General features: G+C 40.9%; 1 protein-coding gene across 1 annotated transcript in view; it reads right to left on the reverse strand.

The window, feature by feature from the left end:
* LOC122926114 (solute carrier organic anion transporter family member 1C1-like) overlaps window positions 1–22,696 on the reverse strand; it is a 99,106-nt gene that overhangs the window by 30,520 nt on the left and 45,890 nt on the right. The window contains exons 6-7 of the mRNA XM_044277499.1: window positions 22,280–22,426; window positions 21,640–21,738 (exon numbers count right to left, since the gene is read on the reverse strand). Of these exons, the coding sequence (XP_044133434.1) occupies window positions 21,640–21,738; window positions 22,280–22,426 (246 nt within the window). The remainder of the gene's footprint in view (window positions 1–21,639; window positions 21,739–22,279; window positions 22,427–22,696) is intronic.

Raw genomic sequence — 22,696 nt, forward strand, 5'->3', positions numbered from 1 at the left:
GAGAAGTGTTGGCAATTTGGAAAAGAGTTTGCTGCTCACTGAGCAGGCACTCTATGGGGTAGACGTGGGGGAGGGTGGTAGCATGGAGGCTCAAGAAAGTGAGGTAGGTAGCTGGATAACAGTTAGAAAGCAGGATAGAGGGAAGAGTGCCAGAGAGGCTAGCCCTGATCTAACACACCTCAACAAGTTTTCAAGGTTGGCAGATGAGGGGGATGTTAGTTTAGGGAGAGCACTGCTGCAGCCAGACACTTCCGCTGCCAGTCAGGGGAAGGTCAGCTCCGGTAAGCTGGCGACCAGGAGAGCAGGGCAGGCCAAACTGGTGCTGATAGTGGGAGACTCAATTATTAGGTGTACAGATAGGGTGATCTGTCACAAAGACCGGAATCATCGAACAGTGTGTTGTCTTCCTGGTGCTCGAGTTCAACATATCATGGATCGGGTTGACAGATTACTGGGAGGGGCTAGCTAAGATACAGAAGTCATAGTCCATATTGGAACCAATGACAAAGTTAGAGGTAGGTGGAGCATCCTTGAAAATTATTTTAGGGATTTAGGTCACAACCTTAGGGAAAGGACCACAAAGGTAGTGTTTTCTGAAATACTACCTGTACTGTACCACAAGCCACACAAGAAAGGCAGTGGGAGATTAGGGAGATTACCAAATGGCTCAAGAACTGGTGTAGGAAGGAGAAGTTTGGGTTCCTGGAGAACTGGGCTGACCTGTCGGCTACAGGCTCGCTACAGACTCTGTCTTAGGGATGAGCTGCACCTCAATGGGGAAGGTGCAGCTGTTTTAGGGGAGAAGATGGCTAGAAGGTTAGATGAGTGTTTAAACTAGGGACTGAAGAGGAGGATAATTACATTATAGGAGGGGAAAATAGTGCAGATAGAGACCTGGAGTGAGGTAATGAAACCAGTGGAGGAATGTAAAGAGGGACTAGAATAGTTCATAAGGAAAGGTGTAGGGTAAGAAATATACAAAAACCTCTCAATTGTATGTATACTAATTCCAGAAGCCTGACAAATAAAACTGGAGAACTGGAATAAGTGATGTGTAAGGAGGACTATGACATAGTAGAAATAACTGAGACATGGCTGGATGATAGCTATGACTGGGCAGCTAACGTACAGGGTTACAGTCTGTTTAGAAAGGATCATCTAAACCGGAGAGGTAGTGATACTTGCCTTTATGTAAAGTCCTGTCTAAAGCCCACACTCCAGGAAAATATAAGTGAGGGCCATGAACATGTGGAGTCACTGTGGGTAGAAATACATAGAGGCAAAAACAATAATAAAATACTAATAGGAGTTTATTATAAGCCACCTAATATACCAGAGTCCACAGAAAATCTACTACTAAAGAAATAGATGAGGTTGCAAATCATGAGTTCATTATTATGGGGGACTTTAACTTCCCAGATATAGAATGGGAAACTCAAACCTGTAGATCTCATAAAGGAAACACGTACTTGGCAATAACCAAAGAGAACTACCTTTCTCAACTGATTCAGGACCTGACTAGAGGGACAGCCATACTGGACTTAGTACTAACCAACAGACTTGACAGAACAACAGATGTGCAGGTTGGGGGACACCTGGGAAATAGTCACCATAAAATAATAACCTTCCAGTTGTCATTCAAAACAGTGTTTCTTCAGGGAGGCACAAAATACCAAACTTCAAAAAAGCAAAATTAGCCAACTAAGAGAGGTCATTGGCCTAAATAACTGGGACAAAGTCCTCAAAAATAAAAATACAGCCACAAACTGGGTGTTTTTTTAAAACATCCTAAACTCTAATTGTGAGAGGTACATACCTTATGGGAATAAAAGGGTAAGGAACAAGAAAAAACTGTGAATAAATAGAATTGTAAAGAATGCAATAAATGATAAAAGGAAAGCATTTAAATCACTAAAACAGGAGGGTGGCGAGAAAGCATTAAAACTGTAAGGAAAAAAATAGAATATGTAAAAGACAAAAAAAAAGCAGACAAACTAGAGACAGAGAGATTCATTGCCAAAGAGAGATAAAACTAACTCTAAAATGTTCTTCAATTATATAAATGGTGGAAAGTATAAATCTGAACGTGTCGTCCCTTTACAGAATGATGAGGGGGAATTGCAGGCAGTGTTCCAGAGGATTGGCGTATAGCAAATGTGGTGCCAATATTCAAAAAGGGTCCAAAAACAGAGCCCAGAATATATAGGCAGGTAAGTTTAACATCTGTCGTGGATAAACTTTTTGAAGGTTTTCTAAGAGATGCTATCTTGGAGTACTACAATGAAAACATTTAAATAATGCTGTATCAGCATGACTTCATGAGGGATTGGTCATGTCAAACAAATTTAAATAAGTTTCTATGCGGAAGTAAGTTCTAGACTTGACAGCGGCGAATCAATGGATGTCATATTTCTTGACTTCTCCAAAGCATTTGACACTGTACCACATAAAAGGTTAGTATATAAAATGAGAATGCTCGGACTGGGAGAAAACGTCTGTAAGTGGGTAAGTAACTGGCTCAATGATAGAAAACAGAGGGTGGTTATTAACAGTACACACTCAGATTGGGTCACTGTCACTAGTGGGGTAACTCAGGGGTCAGTATTGGGCCCTATTCTCTTCAATATATTTATTAATGATCTTGTAGAAGGCTTGCATAGTAAAATATCAATTTTTGCAGATGACACTAAACTGTGTAAAATAATTAACATGGAAGAGGACAGTATACTGCAGCAGCTGCTAATGTTACACCCCAGAGTTGTGTTACTACACTCCTCTACTCCGCTACTGCCCTTTAAGAGCTTTTACATTGTCATCAGATATAATTTGTATTATGTCTCCACAAATGTGCATGAAAAACCATGTTAAATGAAATTTTTTCCTTGTAATTTTACAGGTCCACCAGCAGGTGGCAGCATCATTGGTAGAGATAGTTTTAATGTTATGGCCATTAAGAGTGGAACAATCCTGTTCTATTCTGCCCCCCCCCGCCCCTCCCTCTGCTGAAGAGAAGTGGAGGGTTCCATCTTCTAGCAGCAAGGGAGGAAAAAAGCAGTTAGATTCAGTTCTAGTTTTCCCCTGCATAGGGAAGACAGTAAGGACCAAGTCTCGGTCTGAGACTTGATCAAATTCCCAGTCTGAGCCCTGCAGCTCAACTGGATGGAAAGAAAGCATAAAGTTACAGACAACCTCCAGTTCCAGGAAGAAAGCATCCCCTGAGAATATATCTGTAAGTCAAGTCCAGAGACCTAGGAGAAGCCATTCCTCCTCAGCTAGTCTGTCCCCACAAAGCAGAAGGTACAGTTCAAAGCAGAAACATTTATTCCTGCCAATGATTGCCAAAACCTGCTGGGACCAAAGACCAAAGCTGCATACTGTTTGGATACAAGTTATCTTCAGTAAAGAAAAGTTTGAACTTCACCTAAAGGTCTGGACATCATTTCTGCTGCAAAATTCCTCTATTACTCTTACTATGACTACACTCAAATTTATTGCAAGTGAGCCAGGAGCCAGGAGTCCAGCCTTACCCAGGTAGGAGACACCGTTAACACCACTACCACTATCCTACAGAGACATTATAAGCCATTACACCACTCTGGCATTCGTAATCTGGGACGTGCGTTATAACACCTTGGAAGGGCCCTGGGGTAGAACCCTGCGCACTCTGCAATTGGTGTCACGACAAATACATAACATTAGACAACCCGTACCTGGCTACTGTACTGCCAAGGCCAATAAGATAATGGGTTGCATCAAAAGGAGCATGCCCGTGATGAGAACATAGTCCTGCCACTTTACAAATCATTAGTCAGACCACACATGGAGTACTGTTCTGGGCTCCTGTGAACAAGGCAGGCATAGCAGAGCTGGAGAGGGTTCATAGAAGGGCAACTAAAGTAATGGCTGGAATGGGTATACTACAGTACCCTGAAAGATTATCAAAATTAGGGTTATTCACTTTAGAAAAAAAGACGACTGAGGGGAGATTTAATAACTATGTATAATTATATCAGGGGTCAGTACAGAGATCTCTCCCATCATCTATTTATCCCCAGGACTGTGACTGTGATGAGGGGACATCCTCTGCGTCTGGAGGAAAGAAGGTTTGTACACAAACATAGAAGAGCATTCTTTACGGTAAGAGCAGTGAGACTATGGAACTCTGTGCCTGAGGAGGTGATGATGGTGAGTACAATAAAAGGCTCCATTCACACGTCCGTGGTGTGTTGCGGACCCGCAAATTGCGGATCCGCAACACACCCGCCCGGCACCCCTATAGAAATGCCTATTCTTGTCCACAGCTGCGGACAAGAATAGAACATGTTCTATCTTTTGCAGAGCTGCGGACCCGAAGATCGGGGCCGCGCTCCGCAAATGCGAATGCAAACAGCACACTGTGCGCTGTCCTCACCCATTCCGTCACCATAGAAAATGAATGGGTCCGCACCCGTTCCGCAAAATTGCGGAACGGATGCGGACCCATTTGTAGACGTGTGAATGGAGCCAAAGAGTTAGATTTCTGGAGAAGGGTCTTAGATCCAGTGAGTTTTTCTGGATGTCTGATTGGAGTCGGGAAGGAATTTTTTTCCCCTAAAGTGAGGAAAATTGGTTTCTACCTCAGTGTTTTTTTTGTCTTCCTCTGGATCAACTTGCAGGATGACAGGCCGAACTGGATGGACAGATGGCTTTTTTCAGCCTTATAAACTATGTTACTATATATCTATGTATTTATCTATCCATCTTAACTCTTTCTATCTATCCACCTGTCTCAAATCTATCTATCTATCTATCTATCAATCATCTGTCAATCTATTTGTTCATCTGTCATCTTCAATCTTTTTTTTTTATCTGTCCACCTACATAGATTCAACCATTTTGGATTTTAGGACTCTGACTCATATTAAATATGTATATTATTTACAGGTGAGATAACCCCTGTCCATATGCCCATATGCTTTATTAAAGGGGTTGTCTGGTCTTGAAGCTGACAACCTCTGTGGTTTGGAACTTCCCCCCCAAACATAAAAAAAAAAAAACCTCACATGTCTGCGGTCCCAGTGCTACTCCATTCCCAGTTGCTTCTGGTCCATGTAGGATGAGGAAGCAGCTTGTTTCGATCACCACTGTAGCCAATCACAGGCCTCAGCAGTCACAGCGGCTTTAATGCTATGGGACAGCAGTAATAAAGCGTTCAAGCCGCTGTGACTGCAAAGGCCTGCGATTGGCCACAGCGTTGATGGAACCAAGCTGCGTCCTCATCCTGCATGGACTGGAAACAACTGGGAATGGAGCAGCAGTGGCACCGTGGACATATAGGTGACGATGCCTATGCCTGACCGGAAGTAAACAAGCTGGGAACTGGAAGATGGACACACTGGAGCCAGCGTGCAGGACCATGAGTTGTCCCTGCTGACAAATCAGGTGACCACTTTGAAGGGCCTGAGTTAGTGACATACGTCCCTGATGAGCTGCCACTGCAGCACCTTAAAATAATACCATGCTGTGGTGATGTAATATTTCACCACCTTATGCTGCTTGCATAGACGCCCCAGCATATGCAAGGTAGAAGTCCAGCGAGTTCAAACATCGTGGATCAAGTGGTGCAAAGCCAGACTGATTTGTCTCTACAAGTTCAGGAGGGCATTTTTACCCATGAAAGAATGGCTAAAAGGCAAAGTAACTTTCCTAGACATGGCCAGTACCTTCTGCAAGCCACCATACTTCTTTAAACAGTGTGGCACCACTAAATTGTCATTGTCGCTAACCACCTTGTCCAGTTGTAGTTGCTCGGGAGACAGCCAGAAGGATATTTGCTACTTGACACACTTTAGCAACTAATTTGCTATGTGGCTTCTCTCGCCCAGGCACATTAGTTTGACGCACTAAAATATGCCTATTTTACACTGGTATATTAAACCACTAAAATGTCCTGAATTTACACTAGTATATTGATGCGCTGAATTTACACTAGTAAATTGAAGCACTGAATTTACACTTATATATTGATGCATTAAAATTCTGTGAATATGCAATGGTATATTGATGCACTAGAATGTGGTTAATTTACACTAATATGGACACTGGAGTCTGATATTGTAGTACCCCAGAGCGGGCACTATCATTCCTACACTCACACTGTCTCTAATGGCTAACAAATAATGCCATCCGTGTATTTGATTCCAGGTTCTCTTTTTTTTATATATATATATATTCTTTATTATTATATGCTCATTTATACATTTATTCATGCAAATTATTGTATACACTTTTCCTATTTTCTTTTACACAATAAACAATTAGTTGAAATTTATTTTAATCTATTCCTCCCACTCTGCCTGTTTCTTTGTCCACTCCTAAAGGGCCGTGAGCGGTCCGTGGAACCACGGGCTGGATTCCTGCTGAGATCAGGAGTGCACGGCGTCATTGGTTGCTATGACGCCGTGCGCTTCCTGCTGCCGCCGCAATACAGTGATACACTGGTATGATCTATATTGCGGCAGCAGGAAGTGCACGGCGTCATAGCAACCAATGACGCCGTGCGCTCCTGCTCTCAGCAGGAATCCAGGCCGTGGTTCCACGGACCGCTTACGGCCGTGTGCATTCGGCCAAAGGCGGACAGAAGAGAGACCAGGAAAAAATAAATGAATAAAGGAATTATACTGAAACCTCGCTGCTTACCTGCTTATCCCCCCCGGTCCCCCAGATCCTACCCCTGCCACAGTCTACTAATTCAACCATCTCTGCCACCTTTTAGCAAACGTATTTTTTAGGTGATACCAAAATGAAATTTCTCTCCGACTAATGAGACTCTAGTCAGGTTCTCCCATTCCCTAACTGTAGGTATGGCGCGATCTCCCCAATGTGCTACAATACATTTCCTCACGTAAAAAAGTAATTTGGATGCTACTTCTCGTTCATTAGCATTTTCTATGTTATCAGTCATATATTCTACTATTTTTTCAGTCACTATCCCCCAAAATTTCTGGGTCTTTATACAAGTCCAGTGTATATGAACGTCGTCTACCCCTTCTTCCCCATATTTTTTACAGCTAAATTGTTTGGATTTATAATATTTCATTAAAATCTTGGGGGAATAATACAGGCGTTAAAGTATATTAAACTGGGTAATTCTAAAAGCGAAACTATTTGACACTCTGTTTTTTGCCTGTATGACCTTTTCCCCAAATTCTTGTCGTTGCGTATTTAAGACATCTTGCCATCTATAATTTAGCAAAGTGATAGCTTTATTTTTTGTCAACTGATGTAACAGACATCCGTATATTTTAGATATCAATTTCCTCCCTATTGGTAAATTCAAAACATTAGCTAAGGTTGATGGAAGAGGGACAATTTGCGTTCTTTTCCCTATCTCTACTCGCAAGGCTTGTTTCAATTGAAAATAATAGAAACTCAGGTCTTTATTATCTTTTACATATTCCCTTTTAAGTTCTTGATAAGTAATTATATCTCCCTCTCTCCATATCTGGCCCAGTTTGAAAATTCCATATTTCCACCAGACTTTTTGCTCAATTGATTTTAACTCCGTTAGGTTGGTGTTTCCCCATAACAAAGTGTCTGAGTGTCTTCCCTTATGCGACCAAAGTTCTTTCACCTTATTCCAAGATTTAGTCCACATATCCATTAGGGGTATTTTTTTAGCTTGTTTTTGAAACAGAATGTCTGCTTCTATTAGTTGAAAAATGTTACAGTTTTCTAGGCCTTTCTTAACCCCGGCTACCATCGTCTTGTATCGATGTGAGTGACTCCAAATTATCATGTTTCTGATCTGTCCAGAAATAAAGTACAACTCTAGGTCCGGGACTGACAAACCACCCTCTTTCTCGTAGATATGCAGTATCTGTGCTCTTATTCTCATTTTTTGCCTCTCCATACCAGATCTGGTATTAGGGAGGCTATTATTTTAAAGAATCTTCTAGAAATTATTATTGGTGCATTCCATAACATGTAGTTTAAGGAAGGTAAAATAAACATTTTCACCAGTGAAATGCGACCTGCCATATATTAATTTTTTTCCAAACCTCTATTTTCTTACGCGTCTCTTGTATTTTAGGGAGCACATTCAGCTGCAGATAGTCCCTAGGATTAGATGTTATCTGAATACCCAAATATTTGACTGATTCTTGCCTTTCTTTGATTTCAAGTGGCCCCGGTACAAACTCATTCAAGGGATATACGCCGATTTGGACCAGTTTATAGTCAATACAGTATATTCACTATATTCTTCAGATACCTGAAAGATCTTCCTCAGTAAGCCATGAGACCCCACAAACAACATAATGTCATCTGTGTACAATGATATTTTTTCCTCATATGCCGCAAACCTAAATCCTACAATCTCTTTGTCTTGTCTAATCATATCCGCTAGGGGTTCCATAGCTATGGCAAATAATAAGGGGGACAGGGGGCAACCCTGTCTAACCCCCCTAGCAATATGTATTTTCTTGGAATACTCACCATTCAGTATTAACCTTGAGGAGACTTCAGTGTTTAATAATTTAACCCAAGATACAAAATGGTCTCCAAATCCCATTGTCTTCAATGTAGCAAATAAAAAGGGACATTCTATCGTATCAAAGGCTTTTGTGGCATCTATAGTTATAATCCTCCATTCTCCACAGTTCAAGGGTTCCAACTGGGTACCCATGAAGTATCTGATTATGTTATCACTTGTAGTTTTACCTGGCATAAAACCCGACTGATCCTCATGAATGATCCCAGGCGCCACTCTCCCAAGTTCATTTGCAAGAATCCGTGCTAATATTTTATTATCAGTATTAATTAATGAGATAGGGCGGTATGAATCCGGGATCTCCAGGTCTTTCCCTGGTTTTAATATTAAGGTTATTAAGGCTTCTCTGACAGGATCTGGAAGTTTCCCCATTTCCCTCGAAGCTGAGCAATTTCGATATTAGTACTTCTTTATATTGGGCATATATTTCAAATGGGATACCATCTGTTCCTGGGGTTTTGTTCTTAGTTATCTTGGACAGTATTATATCTACTTCAGCCGAATCTAAAGGGACTTATAGGCTTTCTCTCTGATCCGTAGTTATTTTAGTGATAGTAATTTTCCCTAGGAATTGTTGTAATTCCACCGAACTCTTGTTTACCTTACTACTGTATATATCTTCAAAGTATTCCCTAAGAAGCTCTAATTTTGCCTTTTGTTCAACAGTTTTATAACCGGATTTATCTATCAAACAATGAATATATTTATTGTTTTTGGTCTGAGTTGCCACCAGGGCAGCCAACTTCTTGCCAGGTATATATGCAAAAATAGAATTATCCCTTACATAGTTCTCCTTTTGTTGTTCAGCCATTAACCGTAAGTCACTTTCCAATTTAGCCACATTATCTGTCCATTCTTTATAGTTATGTGCTGTAGGATTATCAATATATTTATTTTCAGATTTTTCCACTTCAGTTTCCAGATCAGTAATTTTTTTGCCTATTTTCCTTCCGATAAATTACAGTGTATTTAGTGATAATTCCTCTTATAAAGGCCCTTGCGGCCTCCCAAACCATATTGTTCCCGGCTGAACCCTCATTTATCTCAAAGTATTTCCCAATATCTTTCAATATCTTATCGTGAGTACCCATTATATTAATCCATCCTATAGTTATATTCATCCTTCCATTTATTTTTTTCTTTGTTTTTATACTTATAATGATTGAGTTGTGATCTGAGATCCCCCGTCGTCCGCACTTCACCTGTTCAATATCTTGTGCCCCTTTATTATCCGTGAAAACTAAATCAATCCGTGACAAACACCTGTAAGTTTTAGAGAAACATGAATATCTTTTTAATTTTGGGTGCATTACCCTCCATATATTGATCCAGCCCAGTTTTGCTATAATATCTTTTAATTTGGACCCTGAATTATTTGGTTGGAAATTATTTAATCTACATCTGTCCATTTGGCCATCCATTACGTTACCAAAAATGGTTTATCGCCTACCTTAAGTACAGACTCATTTATTTTTAATAATACCTCTAATCTAAAGGGAGGAGATATATATACATTTGCAATAATCCAGGATCTACCTTCCAGTATACAGTCCATAAGGACATATCGACCTTCCTCAACTATTGCGGTTTTTATTATTTTAATATCTATGTTCCTATGGACTAATATACTCACCCCTCCAGCATACGATGAAAAAACTGAATGAAACGCGCACTGCATCCACGACATAGTCACCCCCGTTATTGTGTCACTTGTCAGGTGGGTTTCTTGTAGACAGACTATAGCAGGGAGAGACCTATGAATTGCATCAAAAACTGCCATTCTCTTTATTCCCATGCTCAGCCCTCTAATGTTCCAAGAAATTATTCTCATAGGGTCTATATCACATGGTCACTATCCACATCCTGTTACAGTATAAAAAAACAGGGGAAAAGGGGGGGCAACGGAGGGGCAGTACACGGGAATGGAGAAGCGCGAGGAAAAAATTAATGAAAAAAATTTCAAAAATTATTTTTTACATATAAAAAGATTGCAGGTTCTCTGATATTGTGCCTTAATAACATGGCTATGTAAAGCATGTATTTTTGTTACAGATAATGTGCCTGGTTATCCAGCAGGTGGCAGTGTATCTGGCAGAGAGTGTACCATTAGATAGAATGGAGCTTACCACTCCATTCTCCCCTCTTTTGGGCAGAAGTGGACTAGTCATGTTTCCTACAAAGGGGGGCTGCATGAAGCTATAGTCAGTCTATGTTGAGTTAAGATTTGGAAGGAGATGAGACAACATGGTACAGCGAGGGGAGTCCCCTCTGCAGCAGGAGCCCTGGGAAGCATCTTGGAAAGCACCCTGACGTCTTGCAGTACATGGACTGAGTATTGCAAGGGGGTCAACAGCAAAAGGCACCCCACTCAAAGTTATCAGAACTGCCGTAAAGTCCCTTGACAAGACTGAAGCCAGAGATTAGCACAGCATAGAGATAAAACCAAGTATTTAAGTTCATCTGCCAGTATTTCCCAAAGCTGCTGGAGTCAGAGAAAGAGCAAATATTTTCTAGATGCAAGTTTACTCAAGTAAAACTGTTGAACTTTATCAAGTATCCAGGTCGGAACACCATGACACACAAACTATTCAGGCCACGTCACCACTCGGCATTCCTGAACACTGTGACCCAATCGGCCCGGGGGGGGGCATGTTGCATTTGTGTGGTGTCACGAACAGGATATTTGCTTCTGCACCTTGCTACTGAAGGCCCACCACATCTGTAAAGCCCACTATAAGTGAATTCATTGCATTTTTGCTGCTGAAGAGTGTGGCAAAATAGGGGTTAATCAGCCATCTTGGATTTGTGCCTTATGTATTGAGATAAAAGACATCCACCCAGTAGAGGGTATGAAAACAAATAGCCCGCCTCCACAGAGGAACTATCCTTGCAGCAGGAGGAACTAAAGTGCTGACTTCAAGTTCCCAGGAGGACAAAGAACCCAACTATACCCCTACAGGAAGTAGAAGCAGCAGCCATCTTGGAGAAGGGAAAATACATTTCCAGTTTCACTGGATCCTGAGAATCAACATCCTCAAGGTCTGGGTGAGTACTGCTGGGGAAATTAACCTTAATAACGATTGTTGGGGCCATAATCTGCCCACCAGAGCATCATTCTCCCCAAAATTGAGCAGTCGTAGCAACTCTTAAAGGGGACCACGTACCAATTCTGCCACCATTGGCTATAGCAACACACACCCAAAACGTTATCTTTTGCTGACTTAGCTAGCTGGAACAGCAAATCCTATGCCATGTCCGCCAGATGGGTCTCTTGTGGTGAAAACAAAATAATAGAGCCTTTTAACCAGTACCTCTCCAACAAAAACAACTAGATGCCATACGTCCCATCTCCTCTGCGCAAGAAGAAGGCTGAACGGGAGGATTACTGAAAAAGTTGGAGTACCGCCACTTCACCATTAGACAGAGAAAAGCCATTCAGGAGTGTAAGCATTTTGGACATGAGGTGTGAGGAAAAAGAAACAAGATACCACATAGCCGAGCCCACCAAAAACATTTGCTGCATGTCAATTATATACTGAAATAGTCTGACACATGGCCGAGTGACCTCGCCTGATGGAAGGTCCACAGGGGGAGTGCATTACAGGACTTGATGAAGAAAGAGGAAGAAAGAAAAAGATGGAGAGAATGCTGACTTATCAGAAAGAAGAAAAAACAAAAACATATAAAGACATAGTAGAGGAAAAAGAGCGTAGAGAAAAGGAAATAACATGAAGCCTACAAAAACTCTAAGCTCAATTTGGCCAAAACGAATATGCATAGTTCGGATCCAAAAGTTTTCTCTGATGGGAAAAAATACACAGACCAAGTGGATGAAATACATTAGTCTTTGACGACTTAAAATGTCTAGACAAAACAGATTGCACACATCCTCCTATCCTTAGCAGAGAAGAACCCACTGTGACTACCTTAGTGTTACTATCAGTCACTACAACTGAACCTACTGTAAATGGAAAGGATCTGGAAGTAGAGCAAAAAGATGTCTCCAAATCAAAGGTTATGCATTGGTCTTTGGATTCCTTTAAGGAACAAAAAGATAGTGCTCTGTCACCTACAAGGAAAAGGCTTACAGAGGATCCTCTAGAACAGGGAAGGCCAACCTGAGGCTTTCCAGCTGTTGCAAAACAACAACTTCCAGCATGCCCAGTCTGCCTACAGCTAGCAGCCTACAGCAGGGCATGGTGGGAGTTGTAGTTTTACAACAGCTGGAGAGCTGCAGTTTGGCAATGCCTGCTCTAGAAGATGATCCTGCAGTTCCAAGTTGCACCACTGGAGGTCACCAGGGGATCACAGATGAAGCTTCTGCTAGAGTTGCGGCTGCAGAAAGCACCAGAGATACCAGTCACAGCAATGAGGATGTCACACAGCTTAAAGAAAGACTTTTACGCCCTCAAGTATGGATCCAGCAAATAACTGTCACCCTTTTTCCCTTTCGCAGGTGGTTGTCTCATTTCACCTCTTACCCAGAAGAGCATGGATTGTCAGGACTCCGCCCAGCAAATAACTGTCACCGTTTTTCCCTTTCGCAGGTTAAGGGAAACCTTAACCCTCATTCGGATGAAAAAATACCAGTTTTACTACCTCTTGTGGATTACATATGACTTTGCACATACATTTTTTTTTTGCACTATGTGTTATGGTTTTTGCAATGTTATAAGCCAGTGAAGGGACTCAAACGAGTACCTGAGTTCTTTGTGACCTCCTACTGTGATATTTTTGCAAACTTTTTAAAAGTTAAAGTATTTTTGCCCATTGTATGGACTCTTTCTAATTGGAGCAACAATGTGATTTTTGATGCACTTTTTGAATGGACTTTGGTCAAATAGCACTGTTTACTAGATATTTAGCTACCCCTTGCTCCATTGCTCCATTGCTCTATTGCTCTTATGGAGTGCTCTGAGGACTCAAAAATATAAAATGGTCATTTTGCCCTGTGTTAGTTTAGAAAGCCCAGGTATTGTACTGTGTTTGCATATGGCTTTAACCATTTTCTCTCCACAGATTTGGGAGGGGAGGGAGCTAGTATGTTATGTGTCTTTGGGATCACGTGCTGTTGCTACACAGGAGGAACATGATTTAGAGTCACAAGCAGTACCATTGCTAAATGCAGAACCACTGCCTTAACACTTTAAAGAGTAACTTTGCTGTAAAAAATATGAGTTAACCTACGGAGTAGAGTTAACACTCCTGTTTTCTGAGATTTCTGAGTTGTGTTATCTAATCTAAGCAAAGACCTTCATTTGCTTTTCAATGGCTTTTGTCTCAAAATAACTCAATGAGTTAAGAAATTTGAGTTGAGAGCTGGAGTGCTAACCCTGCTACGTCTGTATTATTTAGAGAGGCTCAGCCCTTATGGGAGCTAAGGATGTTTCTAGATGCCTTAAAGCCTTATGCACTACCCCAAGGAGAAAAAGTGAAAAGCTACCAGGTTTAGTCTTCAAGGTGATGAAGTGTAAAGCATAATTAGACCTTGATGCAAAGAGATTACAGGATGAAGCCACCCTTCTATTTGTAGACCTTCATTGTATAGTGGTGGGATTACACAATAATGACACCCCCACGCTCCAGATACAATCCTGGCCATGTTGTACAGATTTTGGAGTAATAAGTGAACGCCTAATGCCAGTATAACCTCTAAGTGAGTAGAGAGTTCTTTAATTTTTAGACTGTAGCAATTTCAGCTTATATTCAGTTATGGGGGCTGGAGCACCTAAAAGAAGAAATGTAATGGAAACTAGTCTAATGCAGCACTTAAAAACAGACCCTGGCACTTAACCCTAAAACTTATAGGGGACCCTTGCACGTAACCGTAAGCACAAGCCAATGGCGACTTGGTTTTAAGTAAGGGGGTTATGTAGTACCCCAAAGTGGGTACTATCATTACTATACCCTGCTACTGTCTCTAATGGCTAACAAATAATGTCATCTATGTATTTGATTCCAGGTCCTCTGATATTGTGCCTTAAAGGGGTTTTGCCATGACATACAATGGGGGCATATCGCTAGGATATGTCCCCATTGTCTGATAGGGTGCGGGGACTCATACCAACAACAGGAACAGAGCGGGAAATTAATGGAGAGCACACTGCACATGCGCAGCCGCCCTCCATTAATTTTAATGGGGCCACCGAAAAAAGCTGAGCGCTGGCTCGGCCATTTCCATCTGCCCCATAGCAATAATTAGGAGCAGGGGCCGCGCGTGCACGGTGCGCTCCCATTCACTTGTATGGGAACAGCGCTTGGTGATGGATGGAGGTCCTCCAGCCACAGCTCTCCCCGCTCCATTCTCCTTGAAGGTGCGGGTCCCTATCAGACAATGGGGGCATATCTTAGCGATATGCCCCCATTGTATGTGATGGGAATACCCCTTTAATAACATTGCTATGTAACATATGTATTGTATTACAGATAATGTGCCTGGTTATCCAGCAGGTGGCAGTGTATCTGGCAGAGAGTATCTTAAGATAGAATGGAGCTTACCACTCCATTCTCCCCCCTTTTGGGCATAAATGGGCTAATCATGTTTCCTACCAAGGGAGAGGTTGCAGGAAGTTATAGTCAGTGGATGTTGTGTTGAGAGTTGGAAGGAGATAAGACAACATGGTGTGGTGAGGGGGGTCCCCCTCCCCCCTGCAGCAGGAGCCCTGGGAAGCAGCTTAAAATGCACCATGACTTCTGGTAGTTCTTGGACTGAGTATTGTGAGGGGGTCAACCACTAAAGGCCCCCCACTAAAAGTTACCAGAACTGTCATAAAGTCACGTATCCAGAATGAAGTCAGAGATTAGCACAGCAGAGAGATAAAGCCAATTATTCAAGTTCACCTGCCAGCCTGCCCCAAAATCTGTTGGAGCCAGAGAAAGATCAAACATTTTCTGGATGCAAGTTTATTCAAGTAAAACTGTTGAACTTTATCAAGTGTGGACTCTTCTATCTACTACAATCTTCTCCACTACCTACAACTCTCTTCTTTGAATGCTGCAGAGCCTAACCCTGGGGAATGACGGTATCCAGGTACGAGCACTGTAACACACAAACTATACAGGCCACATCACCACTCCGCATTTATGGGACCCAATCGATCCTGGGGGGGCGGCATGTTGCAGTATATTGATGCATGAAAATGTAGTGAATTTACACTTATCCTCCATCTTCATCCTCCCCATCCTATTTCCCTTTTGTTTTAACAGTAAAATGGCATGCTCTGTTTTGCACGATTCGTCTGAAGTAAATTGACAAACTTTGGAACCCAAAATGTTACCAATGAAAACAACTCATCTCGCAAAAAATTAGCCCTCACACAAGACCATTGTAAATAAAATATAGCTCTAAGAAAATGGCAACACAATAAAAGAAAAAGAAAAATGCTATGGATGTTAGAATAGCAAGCATTTTTAATAAAAAGTGTTTTTATTATGCAAAAATAGTAAAACATAAAAAAACTATATAAATTTGGTATTGCCATAATTATATCAAAATGCAGAATAAAGTTATCATATCATATATACCACATGCTGAACCTCATAAAAAATAAAAAACACTGATAGAATTTAAATTTTTGCCCACCTCACCTCCCAACAAATGAGATAAATAGTGATCCGAAAGCCATATGTACTTCCAAATGGTGCCAATGAAAACTACAGCTTGTCCTGCAAAAAATAAGCCCTCACACTTCTCAATCAACAAAAAAATAAAAACTTACGACTCTTAAAAACCATTTCCAAGTCCATGTTAGAAAATCCATTCCTTCCCTTCTGAGCCTATCCCCAAACAGCAGTTTATGACCACAAACGTTACTGTATTCAGGAGAAAATAGGTAGCAAATTGTAGGGTGATTTTCTCCTGTAACTCCTTGTGAAAAAAAGAAGCCTAAAGCACTATTTTCTTTTTTTTTTAAATGTCATGTTTAATTTTCACAGCCATGTGTTATAAATTCTATGAAACGCTGACTACACCCCTTAAAAAATCCTTAGAGTGTTTATGTAATCTGCAGAATAACAGTAAAAAATAGGGGGAGTTTGCCATTAACCCTTGATGTGTTACAGGAAAAAAAAATTGATTAAAATGGAAAATCTGCAAAAAAATTTGAAATTTTGAAATTTCACCTCCATTTTACTTTCACTCCTGTGGAATACCTAAAGGGATAACAACATTTTTAAAAATAGTTTGAGAGGTGTAGTTTCTAAGATGTTATCATGGGTTGTTTCTATTATGTAAGCTCCTCAAAGTGACTTCAGAACAAAATTGGTCCTCAAAAAGTTGATTTTGAAAATTTTCTGGAAGATTTTAAAAATAGCTTCTAAAATTCTAAACCTTCTAATGTCCTAAAAAAAAAATATATATATGTATATATATATATATATATATACACAGTGGATATAAAAAGTCTACACACCCCTGTTAAAATGTCAGGTTTATGTGCTGTAAAAAAAATGAGACAAAGATAAATTATTTCAGAACGGAAATCTTTTAGGTGGAGGGAAGAAAACAAAATAAAATGAAATAATGTAGTTGCATAAGTGTGCAGACCCTTTTATAACTGGGGATGTAGCTGTGTTCAGAATTAAGCAATCACATACAAAATCATGTTAAATAGGAGTCAGCATACACCTGCCATCATTTAAAGTGCCTCTGATTAACCCCAAATAAAGTTCAGCTGCTCTAGTTGGTCTTTCCTGAAGTTTTCTTAGTCGCATCCCACAGCAAAAGCCATGGTCCACAGAGAGCTTCCAAAGCATCAGAGGGATCTCATTGTTAAAAGGTATCAGTCAGGAGAAGGGTACAAAAGCATTTCCAAGGAATTAGATATACCATGGAACACAGTGAAGACAGTCATCATCAAGTGGAGAAAATATGGCACAACAGTGACATTACCAGGAACTGGACGTCCCTCCAAAATTGATGAAAAGACAAGAAGAAAACTGGTCTGGGAGGCTACCAAGAGGCCTACAGCAACATTAAAGTAGCTGCAGGAATATCTGCCAAGTACTGGCTGCGGTACATGTGACAACAATCTCCCATATTCTTCATATGTCTGGGCTATGGGGTAGAGTGGCAAGATGAAAGCCTTTTCTTATGAAGAAAAACATCCAAGTCAGGCTACATTTTGCAAAAACACATCTGAAGTCTCCCAAAAGCATGTGGGAAAAGGTGTTATGGTCTGATGAAACCAAGGTTGAACTTTTTTGGCCATAATTCCAAAAGATATGTTTGGCCCAAAAACAACACTGCACATCACCAAAAGAACACCATACCCACAGTGAAGCATGGTGGTGGCAGCATCATGCCAAGGGGCTGTTTTTCTTCAGCTGGAACTGGGGCCTTAGTTAAGCTAGAAGGAATTATGAACAGTTCCAAATACCGGTCAATATTGGCACAAAACCTTCAGGCTTCTGCTAGAAAGCTGAACATGAAGAGGAACTTCATCTTTCAGCATGACAACGACCCAAAGCATACATCCAAATCAACAAAGGAATGGCTTCACCAGAAGAAGATTAAAGTTTTGGAATGGCCCAGCCAGAGCCCAGACCTGAATCAGATTGAAAATCTGTGGGGTGATTTGAAGAGGGCTGTGCACAGGAGATGCCCTCGCAATCTGACAGATTTGGAGTGTTTTTGCAAAGAAGAGTGGGCAAATCTTGCCAAGTCAAAATGTGCCATGCTGATAGACTCATACCCAGAAAAACTGCGTGCTGTAATAAAATCAAAAGGTGCTTTAACAAAGTTTTAGTTTATGGCTGTGCACACTGCGCCGAACATGAGAACATATGGAGAAATTTGCGCCCGCCATATTCTTTTACATTATGAAGAACTTTGACCCATGACACATCCATTAGGTGGTACAGGACAGCCAATTGAGACATTTCAGCACATGGACATACCCCCTACCCTATAAATAAACCTGATCTGGCGCCATTTTACATTCAGTATTTTGCCAGTGTAGGGAGAGGTTGCTGTGTGGAGCAGGGACAGGCTGTTAGGGACACCAAATGCTAGCTAACAGGGCCACAAAAGTCATTTTAAGGACTAGTATAGGTGTGCTATCGATATGTGTGATACACAGTGGGGTGCGATATACTTATAATATAGTTTTATAATGAGTCAAAAACACATAGATCTATATAGTGATCACCTGGAAGTCAGGGGCCTAGGGGCTTACTAGGGCCATTTTTATATAGGGTAAGGTTCCGGGCAGGGTCGCTCTTATCAGGGCGGGTGGTCTGTAGTTAGGCTATCAGGGCCAGAATAGCACCCCCCTCTAGGGCAATATCAGGGAAATTTCTTTGCCCACTCTGTCCTTCAATACCACATCATCATCTAGCCCAGGGATAGATGTTTTTTTGCTTTCCCTCCGGGATTCATGGATGTGCACTGGACTGGAACCCCCCGGATTGTGGTAGGACATATGGTTTCTGATTTAGTGCCGCCGAGCACCTGATTTAGTGCTTTTTGCCTAAGTTTAATAATTTAATTTATTTTCATTTTGAGGGATATCTTTTCCATTCACACGTCCGCAAAATGGGTTTGCATCCGTTTCGCAATTTTGCGCAACGGGTGCAGACCCATTTATTTTCAAATGGGCCGGAATGTGCTGTCCGCATCCGCATTTGCGGATCCACATCCGCATTTGCAGATCCGCACTTTTCCGTTTCCGCCAAAAAATAGAACATGTCCTATTCTTGTCCGCAATTGCAGGCAAGATTAGGCATTTTCTATTATAGTGCCGGCGATGTACGGTCCACAAATTGCGGAATGCACGTTGCCGGTGTCCGTGTTTTGCGGATCCGCAAAACACTTACGGACGTGTGAATGGACCCTCATAGTAAAATTATTAAAGGTTACGTTTTATCTTTATGTATATTCTAATGGATTGCCTTCCTTGTACCATGTTATAATATACTTTCTATGTTAGAAAGTATATTATAGTGCATTTGTATTGTGCGGCAGTTGTGTGCGGTTCTGCTGCGATACTGCAGTTATATATAGAGGGACAAGCGTTATTGGAACAAATCATTTCTACTGGTGTGATATACCAGTTATCCCACCAAAAACTGATTGAAGCGGGGTGTTATATACCAAGATACTTTCTTTATAGTGCATTTGGGTACTGTATAGTGCATTTGCTCATGCGCGTACGCGGAAATTATTTTGCTGATAATTTGCATCGAAAAAAATAATGAATGGAGATCACAAATTTGAATAATACATCTGGTATGTCACTGTCCATGTTGTGGGACTATTTGTGCACTTTTAGTAATTATTTCTTGGCTGCAAATATGAGCTGAAGGTTTTTCAGGTTCGCCTGCCATTAAAATTAATAGGACCCGACGCGAACTTGCAGTTCGCGAACATTGGATCGCGTTCGCGAACCGTCCCGGCAGATGTTTGTCCATCACTACATAGCATTACCAAGAGTATGTCAACATAAAGTAGACATATGGTAAATGTTAATTAATTTTATGAGGTATTACCATCTGTCTTAAAAGCAGAGAGATTCAAATTAAGAAAATTTAAAATTTCTCTAAATGTTCTCTAAGTTTTGGATTTATATTTTATAAATAAAGGTAAAACATATTGACTCAAATTTACCCTTAACATGACATACCATGTGTCACAAAAAAACTATCTCAGAAAGAAATACGCAATCAGTCGGATGAAAACAAAGTTTTATCATATGGAACCACTTGGAACCGACGCGAACTTGCATTAAAATTAATAGGACCCGACGCGAACTTGCAGTTCGCGAACATTGGATCGCGTTCGCGAACCGTCCCGGCAGATGTTTGTCCATCACTACATAGCATTACCAAGAGTATGTCAACATAAAGTAGACATATGGTAAATGTTAATTAATTTTATGAGGTATTACCATCTGTCTTAAAAGCAGAGAGATTCAAATTAAGAAAATTTAAAATTTCTCTAAATGTTCTCTAAGTTTTGGATTTATATTTTATAAATAAAGGTAAAACATATTGACTCAAATTTACCCTTAACATGACATACCATGTGTCACAAAAAAACTATCTCAGAAAGAAATACGCAATCAGGCGGATGAAAACAAAGTTTTATCATATGGAACCACTTGGAACCGAACCCGAGATTCAGGAAAAGGTTTTTAACAGTAGAAATACATTTTTGAAGTTATTACCCAAAGTCTCGCGAGACTTCGCGAAGTAATAACTTTGGCTCATCTGAGCCAAAACATTCTAATACTGTAGGAGTGCAGTATTCAAACAAACTTTTATGCAAATCGACTTTGGATGTTTCATCCGAAGTCGATTCGCTAATCCCTATTTATTATGTTTTTGTTCCTTGTTTTTGTATACTGTTACATACAGTATGTACAAAATGAAACTACTCAGAATCGAACAAAAAAAAGACTCTCAGTACCCCGCCAATTAAAAAACTATATTGATATATGCACATAAAGATGTCTATATCCTGAAGTATAAAATAGAGCGCTATTTTGCATACAGTACAGTATATTTCTAATAGATATATTTATTTGGTATCTACACCAGGAGAAGTGTTATTTGCACTTATAAATGGACTTTTTTTTATGAAGGTTCCGTCACAGTTTTAACTCATCCAGCTGCAGGGACCGCACCTAATCATATTTTATATTACTGGACTGGGTCAATTATTTTTATATTATTTTTCTTTTGTTCTCTCATGTGCTTCTACATATTTTTCACTTTATTCTATTCACTTGTGATCTAAATAATTAAGCCCACATTTAACTTTTTATCTCCATAAAGCAAGGGCTACACAGTGACACTGGTCGCGAGATCAAACACGGCTGAACTATTACACTGCTCAGTAAAGTGGACTGGACTGTTACTTGCTTCATCTGACCTCCTCTGTACCATCTGTAACTGCGACTCACCTGCACCTGCTTTCAGCACTTGCTCCTTACATCCATCTTTGTTTGTTTGCTTCCTACAACTTGATGACATGATCTTATGTAAATCAATAAAATGCCCATGAGCCTCCTGCTGCACTATACATACATATTTAAATTGTATTGCCAGCAATAATAGTGTTTTTTTTTTTTTGCAACACGATCAATGAAAATTAATAAATGGTAACTCACCAAGATTCACAAATCCGATATCTACGTAAAGCCTAGCGAATAACGAGCTAAGCATAAATCCAGTCATCGGGCCAAACAACGCCACAGTGTGCAGACAAGCTGAGAAGAGAAAATCACCATAATTACAATAGGATTATAATAGTGACAGGGGTGCAGTAATCCCCAAAAGTTGTGTTTCCTTTATAAGGCTACTTTCACACTAGTGGCAAGGAACTCTGGCAGGCTGTTCCAGCGGGTGAACAGCCTGTTGGATCCGTGCTGCCGCTAGTGCACGCGTGCCCCTGGACTATAATGGGGGCGGGCCGGAGTTCCGGTGGCAGCACGGCAAACATGCCGAGAGGTGGCCAGAATAAAACTATGACATGTCGTAGTTATATTCTGGCCGTCTCTCGGCATGTTTGCCGTGCTGCTGCCGGAACTCCGGCTCGCCCCCATTATAGTCAATGGGGCTGGAGTGGTAGTTTGGGGGCAGGCGTGGACTAGCGGCAAACATCAGCACTGCAAGGGTGACCCCAAGAATGTCAGTTGATTAGGAGGGTCCCAGCAGAGAAGAAACTTCCAGGACTAGGCTTATCTACAGAGATATGTACTGTAGCTCCACCTGCTTCTCATATCTGCTAACCAATGACATCACCATTACCTATATATAGTGCTGTGTTCTTTGGCTCAGCAAAATCATCAATGTAAGAGATTCCCAGAGGAGTAATGGGGGTCTCTCCGATTCCTCGCAGCATATTCCCGACCAAGACGTAAACCCAAAAGTAAGAACTTGTCTCCTTCACACACTCTGAAAACATAAACAGGTCACATGTAGCAGTAAAGATGTTGTAAGCTTCGACAGAGGGGCACATTTACTAAGGTACTTGCAACACTTTTAGACATAAAAATGTTGCAAGACCCCTTTTCTATCCGTCTGTGCGACAATATTTTGTCGCATGGCCGGTTTTGCAGCGTATACGCCAGTTGGGTATGATAGGGATGGGACATGTTGGGGCTGTGCCATGGCTGTGACTCCAGCCTCATCAAATTTACTTACATTTGCACCTGGAAACAGGCA

The sequence above is a fragment of the Bufo gargarizans genome, chromosome 2 (assembly GCF_014858855.1).
Source record: "Bufo gargarizans isolate SCDJY-AF-19 chromosome 2, ASM1485885v1, whole genome shotgun sequence".
Classification (NCBI taxonomy): domain Eukaryota; kingdom Metazoa; phylum Chordata; class Amphibia; order Anura; family Bufonidae; genus Bufo; species Bufo gargarizans.